The 11,587-nt window shown below is 46.3% G+C and overlaps 2 protein-coding genes across 2 annotated transcripts; one reads left to right on the top strand and one right to left on the bottom strand.

The window, feature by feature from the left end:
* Positions 1-2,426: 2,426 nt before the first annotated feature.
* On the bottom strand, positions 2,427-4,721 carry LOC120896650 (ionotropic receptor 75a-like). The gene is made up of 6 exons (XM_040300926.1): positions 4,080-4,721; positions 3,884-4,011; positions 3,628-3,801; positions 3,115-3,556; positions 2,884-3,040; positions 2,427-2,806 (listed from the first exon to the last, which is right to left on the bottom strand). Exons 1-6 carry the CDS (start codon positions 4,719-4,721, stop codon positions 2,427-2,429), a joined length of 1,923 nt encoding a protein of 640 aa, XP_040156860.1.
* A 1,728-nt stretch (positions 4,722-6,449) lies between these two features.
* Positions 6,450-11,556, top strand: LOC120895247. Its single transcript, XM_040298411.1, has 8 exons — positions 6,450-7,501; positions 7,580-8,082; positions 8,139-8,239; positions 8,304-8,426; positions 8,501-8,709; positions 8,780-8,991; positions 9,089-9,242; positions 9,303-11,556. The coding sequence occupies exons 1-8, from the start codon at positions 7,366-7,368 to the stop codon at positions 9,668-9,670; spliced, it is 1,806 nt and encodes a 601-aa protein (XP_040154345.1). The 5' UTR covers positions 6,450-7,365; the 3' UTR covers positions 9,671-11,556.
* The last annotated feature ends 31 nt before the right edge of the window (positions 11,557-11,587 follow it).

Here is an 11,587-nt window from a genome sequence, read left to right as displayed (position 1 = left end):
CATCGTAGTTAATGTTCTGAGCCGACAGCAAACAGGTCACCTGCTCAAAGTTGCGTCCACCAAACATAAGCCAATGAAAGGTATCATTGAAGTAGGCATTATCGGACAGGTGACTCAACACCGACTCCATTCCGGAGCACTCCAGGTTGAGAGTGATGGCCGTTTTGTAGCGCTCATAAAACATGTGCCATTGGAAATGCCGTCGAAAGTGGGCGCCGGTCACGTCGAGGTAGTACACGCTGCCATGGAATGACTGGCGAAGGGCTGATGCGATGCGGATCACATCCTGATCAACCGGCTCCTGGACACAGTGGAGTAACATCAGGCTGGTAATGGAACGCTTCTCCAGAAACTCTTCGATCAGTTGAGTTCGGGACGAACATCGAGTTGGAGTTAAAAGTCCTAGCAGGAACAGGGCACACACAACCACCTTCATGTTGAAGCGTCACTGAGACACACGTTCGGACTGAAGCACTTTAAATATTCGCTGTGATGAATCCTTTGCTGATACAATTATCATGTCAGAGGAGAGGTAACACATGTGCTTTGGTATGGTGAGCGCAAGAACTAACAAATTGCAATAATAATTCACATTAAAGAGGAATAATCCCCACTTAAGAGGAATTCAATTACTGATAGCAACATTGTATCAAAAGGTTATTTTTAGGATATGAAACGCTTGTTTAATTTGGTTCAAACGACGATGGGCATAATAATGCGATAATTATCTTCCAGGGACTATGGTTATCCTTGACGATGGTACCACAATTCGCGTATTGTAACTGAGGCCCTTTTTTATATGTCAACTTAAAGTGGATAATGTAGATAATGAAGGTCAATTTATATCTTACAAGACTGTGCGAGGTAAATAGCACGCGGTGTCCTTGGTATTATAGATGAGTAGGGTATTTAATTGAATTACGTAGAAATGAGCTTATATGCTATTAAAATAGTTAAAATGAACTTAATTCCAACGAAAATGCTAATGCATAACTAACCTTATGTAATATTTACTTTACACATGGATATAACAGAACACTGCTAATATGTTGAATTTGTAATACTTTTTGCATGCTTTTCATAGAATTCGTTTATTTGACCCGGTTACAGAGCTACGCATCATGATGCATAATAATTCCAGCGTGCGTGTCACTCAAGGTTTTTTAAAGGCAATTTCTTCGAGGCTTTTAATTCTAAAGAGTATATCAACAGAAACTGATTTAGAACAGGTCCTGGAACTGATCTCAAACTCATTTCATACTCTGAAACTTTTAAACAAACCATACCGCTCCAGGACCTAATATGAACCTCATACAGGTCTGAGAATTGGTTTTGGAACGGATGAACAGAATCGAAAAGATCCTAAATCCATACAGATGCTGGAATTTATCCTGATCTCATACCGGTATCCAAAAGATACCGAACCAAGATACCCGATACCGTGTAAAGAACCTGTAGGTCCTGTTGTCCTGGGTTTGGAGTAGCTCCGAGTAGTAGCATCAAACGTTCTCGGCTTGGCAGGGGCCGTCCTGAGGAACGTGTCGATGGTGTTGGGCTGATGTTGATTCAAGTTGATTGGGCAATTAGAAAGAGGGAAAAATGATTCTTGCTCACTTGGTCATTCGATTATTTGCCTCAAATTCCCTCAGCAAAGCGGTGAACCGGATCTTTCAAAAACTGATCCATGTTTCACTCGCTCATTTTATAGACCCGGGCCATCCGAGCGGATCCGGATCTGATCACACATTTCTAGTACAGTAGCAACGGTGGAAATGCATGAACCTTCCTGGGAAGGGGCCCGAGCGGCGACCGCCCAGATGCACACAACCAAGCCTCGACGCGTCAAGTTAGTGAAGCTCCTCCAAGGTACGTCGTCCTTCGTGCAACATTTCCCGCGTGGCAACGGATGTAACGTTTTCCAAACGTTCCAGCCTTTACACCGTGTGACGATAAACGAAACCAATCCCTCGGCACGATTACCATCAAACAGTAAAGGTAGAATGTGGCAGTTACCACCGATCCGTCGTTGCAGCCGGGCTAAGTACAGCAAGTGTTGTAGGAAATAAATTTTGAGAAAGTTTTACCTTTTTTTCTCCGGGGAAAAGTGCGAAATAAGCGGCAGCTTTGAAGACTAGTTCACGTGTATTTGCGTTTAACATGCAACGTGTTCCAACGGGCTTGTTCGGGGTAGTCAACGATTAAGTGGTTTTGATAAAGTGTGGTGCGGTAGTTTCTAAGGATAACACATGTGCTGACGAGTTCATAGTGTTGTGATTACCCGCAGGAGTTTGTTAAATATGGTGCTGGAATGTATGCCAGTTTCTTTCCGTTTTGAGATGGGTGGATAGTTGCATGTTGAGCCAAACATCCCATATCGAAGGGGTACCTGGAAGTCGACCCTCTTCGCACATCGTCATTGTGCCTGTTTAATTAAGCCAACGGAACCCCGCCGGAATGGCTCGTATCTGCTGCTCGTGCCACCAGGTACGTAGGTGCAAGAATACAAGCTCCGACCCGAGTAATGCTGCGCTGGCGGCCATACCAGCGGCCAGCAGTACAAACGCGAACCTCACATCCGCCAGATGGATCTGCTCGGTGTGCGTACTGCTCTGTTTGTTGCACTTGGGCCGGGGCGTGTAGTATCGAGCGTGATGGTACGCCAGCAGGCCGCTTTCCTTGATCAGCTGCAGGTTCACCTTGAACAGTTCCCGCAACGGGCTGCCCTTGATCAAGGGCAGATGGACGGGACGCTGGGGATAGAGCTGGACCTGCTGCAGCTCACAGATTTCCCGCTCGGTGAACGTTTCTGTAAAGGCGTTTTGGGCCGTATAAGGTAAGTCAAGCTCTGTAGGTGGACGGATCTCCTAAGGTCCGGACACGCACCTATGATGAGTGCATTGCCGTACGAAGTTTCACAGTGAAACGCATACCCGCCCTGCCGGACCAGCTGCATACCGAACGAAAGGTTCACGAATCCTCCATACCTGTTGGGCAGAATCTTCGTTTCGTACAGCTTCAAGGCGGTCGGATTGTTGGTACGCTGCAAAAAAAGGTAGGCAAACAGTCGTATAAACAATAACAACCCTTCACACTCCCGCTCCCTCAAGGCGTTACGCGAAAAAAGTCATGCTGGTAGCTCAGATTCTCGACCGTCATCTGTATCTCGCTGTCCACCAGCTTCTCCAGCGTGTTGATCGTCTTTGGCGGTGTGATCAGCTGATAGCCCACGATGAAGGAGCAGTAAAACTGGAACAGGATCATCGAGGAGCACATCGCGACCAGTACCAGCACTCGGTTCGAGCTCCACCTAATGATGCGATGGTGGATGCCCTGCTGGCACACCATCCCCAGCGTACCGAGCAGCGACTGTTCCACCAGCCAGTCGAGAGTTGATCTACTGCGACCTGTCCGGTGAATGCAGACGATCAGCAGCGCGATCAGTAGTGCTACCGCGCCAAAGATCAGGCTAATAGCAAGCCAAACAATATTTGTGAACGGAAGCATGAAGATGTTGCTATTGTTCAAACTTTTCGGATGCCGGAACACGGTGTAGAAGCTGCGGGAAAGACAGAGAGAGTGAGAGATGGAGATAACAGTGCACAGTGTAGTGCCCCGTAAGACTCGTACGTTCCGTGCGCTATTTCGATGGTGTATTCGAAGATCGCGATACGCTCCGGCGTGATTGCGAAGGGAGTGGTCGCAAAATCGACCTGTTTGGTTTGTATCTGGCCCACTACACCTCGTGACGAGTTTTTGCCGATCAGATCAAACCGCCAATCTTCGGTTAATATCACTATGAGCCTGTTTGAGAGAGATGGACCATGAACAGATAATTCTATTAGGACAATGTATTCTTCCAACTCTAGGAAGTGAAGTGAGCTACTTGAAATTCAGCTTCATCTCAAGCAACTTCACCAGCTGATAGCTGTGTATGGTTGCGGTGTACGATGTCTGTCTCTTTACAGTGTTGAGATACTCGATTAATGGTCGTGGCTGGTGTTTGGAAATGGTCTACAAAAAAGGAACAAACAGCAGTTAGATCCTCCAACCCAATTCCATCGAAGAGGACTCCATAGTACCGTCAGCGCTGTCCACAGCTCAATGCCCTCCAGGTCCTGGCTGCGAGCCCGTCTTTTGGGCAGCTGGTTCAACGAAGAAACTGTTCCCAACAGATCGAAACTAACCCGGCCCCCACGGCGCTTAACGGTCCCCCGTACATCATACACTTCGAAAATCCTGGGAACATCTGCACGATCGCCACGATCGAACACAAGCATGATGGAGGCATCGTAGTTAATGTTCTGAGCCGACAGCAAACAGGTCACCTGCTCAAAGTTGCGTCCACCAAACATAAGCCAATGAAAGGTATCATTGAAGTAGGCATTATCGGACAGGTGACTCAACACCGACTCCATTCCGGAGCACTCCAGGTTGAGAGTGATGGCCGTTTTGTAGCGCTCGTAAAACATGTGCCATTGAAAGTGCCGTCGAAAGTGGGCGCCGGTCACGTCGAGGTAGTACACGCTGCCATGGAATGACTGGCGAAGGGCTGAGGCGATGCGGATCACATCCTGATCAACCAGCTCCTGGACACAGTGGAGTAACAGCAAGCTGGTAATGGAACGCTGCTCCAGAAACTCTTTGATCAGTTGAGTTCGTGAGGAACATCGAGTTGGAGTTAAAAGTCCTAGCAGGAACAGGGCACAAACAACCACCTTCATGTTGAAGCGTCACTGAGACACACGTTCGGACTGAAGCACTTTAAATATTCGCTGTGATGAATTCTTTGCTGATACAATTATCATGTCAGAGGAGAGGTAACACTTGTGATTTGGTATGGTGAGCGTAAGACCTAACAAATTGCAATAATAACTCACATTAAAGGGGTATAAACCTCACTTAAGAGGAATTCAATTACTGGTACAGAAAATATAGAAAATGGTTATTTTTAGGATATGAAACGCTTGTTTGATTTGGTTCAAACGACGATAGGCATAATAATGCGATAATTATCTTCCAGGGACTATGGTTATCCTTGACGATGGTACCATAATACGAGTATTATAACTTAGGCCCTTTTTTCTAGGCCAACTTAAAGTGGATAATGTAGATAATGAAAGTCAATTTATATCTTACAAGACTGTGAGAGGTACATAGCACGCAGTGTCCTTGGTATTATAGATGAGTAGGGTATTTAATAAAATTACGTAATAACGAGCTAATATGCTATTAAAACACTTAACTGACCATACTAAATCAACTTAATTCCAACGAAAATGTTTAGATATTATCAGCGTTATGTAATAATTACTTTACATATGGCTACAAAAGAACGCTGCTCATATGGTGAATTTATTAGCCTTTTTGCATATTTTTCATTTTGGATATTTTGCCTGGTTACGGAGCTACGCAAATAAATTTTGAATATATACTATGTAGTAACTCCAGCGAGCCGGTCTCATAGTACAGTCGTCAACTCGTACGACTTAACAACATGCCCGTCATGGGTTCAATCCCCAAATAGACCGCGCCGCCATACGTAGGACTGACTATCCTGCTATGGGGGGAATCAATTAGTCACTGAAAACCAAGCCCACAAGTGGGTACAGGCAGGCCTTGACCGACATCGGTTGTTGAGCCAAAGAAGAAGAAGAAGAAGAAGTAACTCCAGCGTGCGTGTATGTCACTCAAGGTTTTTTTAAGCCAATTCCCTGGTGACTCTTAATTCCAAAGGGTATGTCATCAAAAACTGATTCAGAACTCATACAGATCCTAGAACTGATCCTAAACCCATTTCATACTCTGAAACTTTTACACAACCCATACCGCTCCAGGAACTAATATCAACCCCATACAGGTCTGAGAATTGGTTGTGGAACGGATGAACAGAATCGAAAAGATAATAAATCCATACAGATGGAATTTATCCTGATCTCATACCGGTATTCTAACTGATACCGCACCCATACACCTCTGAGAATTAATCCTGAAGGGAACTGATTACGAAATCATATTAGCCCTAGAGCTGATCCCACACCGCTTGTGGAACTGATCCTAATCTCATACATGTCCTGGAATTGATCTCTATCAAAGAACCCGACATTCGACGAAATTCCCGGCACAAGTTGTTTGAAAACATGGTGCTCATGAGTTCAAATATAATCATGATCTACGTGTACCTATCTCTCGCTAAAAGATACCAATAAATTCTTTTTCTTCTTTGGCTCAACAACCGTTGTCGGTGAAGTTGTTTGTTCGAATAGTTTGGAAAGGCATTGGCTCCAACGGAGTTCTTTCGCCTGTTGTTGGTAAAGGCCTGCCTGTACCACTTGTGGGCATAGCTTTCAGTGACTTATGGAATACCACCCATAGGAGGATAGTCAGTCCTACGTATGGCGGGACGGTCCATTTGGGACTTGAACCCATGAAGGGCATGTTGTTAAGTCGTACGATTTGACGACTGTACCACGAGACCGGAAACCAAGAAATTAAACCAGTAAAGGTGACATACAAAGTAATACTATTTAATTTCATTTTAACTTTCTACTTCCAAACCCCGTCTCCACGTAACAAGATTCAATCCATTCAGACAAACCCTATCGGTAAAATTCTGCTCCCCGGTACATATGCCGGTTTCTCGCATGATCTGTAGCTGCAACTTGAACAGGTCCTTCAGCGGGCATCCCTTGATCAAGGTGGGAGACGCGGTGCGGGTTGCGCATGACATTATGCAGCTCGTAAATTTGTCTCTCGGTAAACGTTTCTAGAAATAGCACGAAGGGGAAGGATAGAATTGCGTTTTGTTGGTGCTCTACACAATTGCTACTGTTACCCCGTACCCAGCACGTCTGCGTTTCCGTGAGACGTGTCACAGTGGAAGGCATGCCTACCCTGTCGGACAAAGGCGAGCCTGATCGCTACTGGGTTCTTCGTTCCCTGGAAAATGGTTCAGAGGGTGGAGAAGGCCGAAATGTAATATACCACACTGTGTCCGGAAGTTTCACCAGCGACCAGTTACCAGACAAAAAGTCATCATTCTATTGTACTGTACATCAATCGAAACGTGAACAATGATGATTGTTGTCAATGACAATGACGAAAGAGGCCGTTGAAAGCACCAGAAAACAAACACGAATTATTTTGCACAAAGGTAGAAACGGAGAATACGAACACAATTTGCAAGAGAGCGTACGCAACCTTCAACCATTCGCTTTTGTCTCGATTAGTCTAATTATCCTTGGGTGGACAGGATAATTGTGTGCCATACTTGCATGGAGAATAGTTTGCTGTTGATTGCACTTTTAGATAGCACTACTCTGTGCTCACTCTGTGCAATACGATCAGTTGTTAAAGAAGCTTTGAGACATGAGGTGCTTGCTCCTTTCCTTCACTTGCCTTGCGCTTACAAGCGCGGCACAAAAAGAACTTGTGTTGTTCGATTTAATGAAATGGCAACAGCTGAAGGTGGTGTACGTTTTCCACTGCTTCCACCAGCAGGATGGTTCGTGAGGAACGGAACGGAAAGTTGCGACTGGCGATACAATCGAAAACTTTCTCTTCGTGTTTTGTGCAATTTCAGTGCTCATCCACCAGCTGCACAGTGCGATGAAAAATCACCCAGCAAGTATGTCCTTCCTGAATGTGGCCAGCTTCAGCGGGTCGAAATTCGAGGCCTCACTTCAGTCGCTGCATGTTGGCGTTGGTTTGATGGCCGATTTAAACTGTGACGGGCTGGCAGGTGTACTGAAGGCGCTATCCGTAAGGGGCTTCTTTAATGGTGCACGATTTAGGTGGTTGTTGGGCGGTTTGGGGACACTGCAGCAGAGTAGGATGTTTTTGGAGAAGCTCAATATTACCGCGTCCTCTATGGTGCTTCTCACGCTGCCTATGAGGACTAGCAATAATGACACAAACTTTGCAATTCTTGACGTGTGTGGACATCGTGTGGGTACTCGGTGGGAGTTAAGCTTTCTTCAGATCGGAGCCTGGAGTACGTCAGCCGGTTTGACGATGTGGGATAAGCGGAGCGTGTACGAGAGGCGACAAAATTTGCTCGGAATGCAACTGACTGGAATAGCGAAGGTAAGTGTTTGGACAAGTGCTAGAATTAGTTAGAATGTACTAACTCCGCTTTTTAGGCAACAGCAATAGGTGCTAGCACGGTGACTGGTGAGCTGCAGAGTGGTCGAGCTTATGGATTGCGCCTGTGGAATGTATTGTCTACGATGCACAACTTAAGGTATTCAACTTATAGCGGAAAAAAGTGAATGCGAGTATTAAACCTAAACTAACCTTTCCTACAGCATCACTGAGAATCCTGTTAACGAAGGGAACCAACAACCGTTTGACTTAATTATCAACCCTGTCGAAATTAAACAGCAAGACATCTCCAAACTCCACTATACTGCTGCTGTTCACGATACCCAGTATGTTTCACTGTGAAGGGTTGAATTAACATTCAAGCTATATTAAAATGTCTCCCTATCTCTTATTTGCACAGGACAATTCTTCTTTTCCTGCATCCTAATGTGGACTGGACGAGAAATTTGTTTTTGCGCCCCTTTACTGTTCTCTCGTGGCTGGGAATCACTGCGCTATTTCTTGCGTTTCTACTACTAATGTGCTGCATACTACACCTCGATCGGCTGGAGGGTCAGGATAGAGAAAATGGTATTTTGGTGTTAGTGTTGGGAATACTGTGCCAACAAGGTTTGTTAAGAAAGTGGCATAGAAGAAATGCTTCGTTTTTTTAAAACACATTTGAGCGAATGTCTTGCAGGCTTCATCGAAACGTTCCACTCGTACGCAAGCAGAATCACGGTCTTCGCCATGATACTCTTTAGCATGCTGGTTTATCAATTTTATCTGACGTACATTGTAAGCTTTCTGCTGGTCGTACCACCGAAAACCATCCACACGCTTCACCAGCTAGTAGAAAATGGATTTGCCGTAGCGCTGGAAAACGTGCCAAAAAACGTGGAATATTTAAATGTAGCGTACTCGGGAGCATCGCTTGCTACTAGATGGCGCCACACATTTCAACTCATTGAAGTGTGTTCTGCTCCTCTTTCCTTCTCTGATCTAGTAGGCCACGGATGATGAGCATTTGCTAGCGCTGGTACAAAAGCAACTCACACAGGCGGACACTCTGTACTACGACATGGCGGAAGGACTTGAACTCATTCTTCGCGGAAGGGTTGCGTTTTTGTGCGATGCACACCATGCTTATCAAATGATGCAGAGTGAGTAGAAGCTTTAAAACGTGTCGATTATCTCGTGAACCGACTTTTCTCCCTCTCTAGCCCATTTCACGGACGAGCAGCGGTGCGCACTACAGGAAGTGGTACTGATCAGCAAAAAATCCACCCATCTGGCCCTGGCGAAGGATAATCCGTTGCGGGAGCTGTTTCGCGTCACGGTGCACCGAATCGCCGGAAACGGTGTGATGCAGTACGAGCGGAGCCGTTGCTACGCCGACAAGCCAAGGTGTGCCGAAAATGAGGTTAAAATGCCGGAGGTTAACCTAGATCAGGTGTCCTCGGTGATGGTGCTGTTGCTGGGCGCGATTGTCGGAAGTATCGCCGTGCTGCTGCTGGAGCTCACTCACAGCCGGGTTTGGCCAAGGCGACACAGAGTCGTGCCGAGCCGCGGCATAAACCGGAAACTTTAACACCTGCTCTTCATAGCAAACATCAATCATTCTTCGGCTGGCAAAAATGGCTGCACAGTTTGTGCTACTTAACATGCACACAGAAAAAGGTAGCAGACCGTTTTTAATAGTAGACAGACAAAACCAAACAAAAAATCTTGCCTGGCGTGTGTAATCCAGGAAAGGCTAAAAAAAGGCAATACGACACGATGGCTCACGCTTCACCCCACCTCCGTTTAGTCGATGAAAGCTGTAAAAGCACACCGCGTGCAGACGTCATAAAAAGGTGGCCAAAGCGCTACTCACCTGATCCGAAGTCACCCATGCTGTGGCAGTGCTTGCTGGCTTGTGGGTTTCTCTTTTTGTGCGCAAAAGCTTACGATGCCGATTTACACGCAATCGATACACCGGGCACGGTTAGAACAGGAAGCGGGAACAACGACCGACACCATAGTGATTTTTTGCGTTTTGTTAGTCGCGTTCCCAGGGGTGCCGGATACACCAATTTGACCGCAGTTGTAACACGGAACAGACGTTTACATCGTTTTCCGTCAATCGTTACTCATCATTCCATAAATCAATGCCACGTTCCACCACCGCACTACTGTCGAATGTCACACACTTGCTCGCAACGGAAGTTGACACTAGGAAAGCACTCCCGGGGTAGTAGACCGGCTTCACGAGATTATCTGAAGCCGCGAATTGCCCGCACTTGGTAGCTTAACTGATAATTTGAAGAAAATTGTATGATTTATGAGCTTTGAGCACGGAGCACTCGCAGGATTTGTACACGTTGCTAGGTGTTTCACTTTCGCGCTAAGGTTAGTGTACTGGGATACTACAAACTGTACGAGAGAATGGCCTTTAACGGGGTTGCACAGAAAGCTTGGAAGAGAATCAACGAAAGGTAATATCCTTGCCGTCCTGCTGTTTGCTTGAACCTTAAGATTCTATTTGAAGATTCTAATTTTGCATAAATAATTCAGCCCAACTTCTAATACGGCCCACCAACATCCGATCAGTGGTATCACGGTACTGATGGCGTTAGCTACACCCGTCTGCTGGCTTAGCTCGCATCGGACGAACGAAATCGGTGATAAAAAAGTTCCACCCAGCCCCCGTGGAGTCAAAGTTTTGGGCATGCCGTTTTGTGTGTGTTTGCGTCTGATGATGCCGGCAACACGGGTATGACAAATGGCCTTTTCTGGGCGGGGGGAAGTTGCACGCTCAGTCGTCAGGCGCAAGACAGGCCACAAAACCTCGAAAAAAAAGGGGAAGTGTGCCAGAAGCTGGCCCCGAAATCAGGCACGCCATCGAAAAGGGGTGCTTCAGGTCACTATCAGCCAGGGGGTGTTCGAGCAACTTCATTCATTGCGACCGGCACCGAACCGGTCCGTCCGTCCGTCCGTGTTTGATCGATAGCGGGCACTCCCGTGTTGCACCGACCGGGACAGCACGGAACTGTCGCGATGCCTCCGGAAGTAATGCGTGTATCGAAACGTGTGTAGGCTGTGCATATGGGGGTGCCCTAAGGTGCTTTAGCCTTTCGTTGCCGCGTCGGGTGAGCATTGACATCATTTTCTGCTGTGTTTCGGGTGCCGGCGCATGGGATATGTGCGCTGTGGAGTACGTGTTGCAACAAGGGGATCGTTATAGAAAATGGCATTTGCCCTTCGTGCTTATAGTGAGATGGATAGAAAATTAGTGTTGTAAAATTTTAATTTCCATAATAATAGACAATCATAAGCGGATAGTGACCATGGCGATCATAGCGGCTGTTCTCTGGCTTTTACCAAGGAGCGTTTGTATTCTTCAAGCAGGAACACTTCACACTGAACGAAGCATATGAAAGATAACAAAAGATTATGTTCGATTAAAACACAAGTTTCTTGTTGATTCCGCAACTATTTCGAGCGAATCGCTTTGCTTTCCATTTAC

Source organism: Anopheles arabiensis, chromosome 2 (genome assembly GCF_016920715.1).
Source record: "Anopheles arabiensis isolate DONGOLA chromosome 2, AaraD3, whole genome shotgun sequence".
Classification (NCBI taxonomy): Eukaryota; Metazoa; Arthropoda; class Insecta; order Diptera; family Culicidae; genus Anopheles; species Anopheles arabiensis.
The sequence above is the reverse complement of the archived record's forward strand: the minus strand, read 5'-3'. Positions and strand labels throughout refer to the sequence as shown.

Coding starts and splice junctions, on each gene's coding strand:
- LOC120896650 (XM_040300926.1), bottom strand. CDS start 4,721: ATGAAGGTGGTTGTTTGTGCCCTGTTCCTGCTAGGACTTTTAACTCCA. Junction 3,802..3,883: donor GAGATGAAGCTGAATTTCAA/GTAGCTCACTTC, acceptor TCTCTCAAACAG/GCTCATAGTGATATTAACCG. Junction 2,807..2,883: donor CGGCAATGCACTCATCATAG/GTGCGTGTCCGG, acceptor ACGCCTTTACAG/AAACGTTCACCGAGCGGGAA.
- LOC120895247 (XM_040298411.1), top strand. CDS start 7,366: ATGAGGTGCTTGCTCCTTTCCTTCACTTGCCTTGCGCTTACAAGCGCG. Junction 7,502..7,579: donor CTGCTTCCACCAGCAGGATG/GTTCGTGAGGAA, acceptor GTGCAATTTCAG/TGCTCATCCACCAGCTGCAC. Junction 8,710..8,779: donor GGGAATACTGTGCCAACAAG/GTTTGTTAAGAA, acceptor AATGTCTTGCAG/GCTTCATCGAAACGTTCCAC.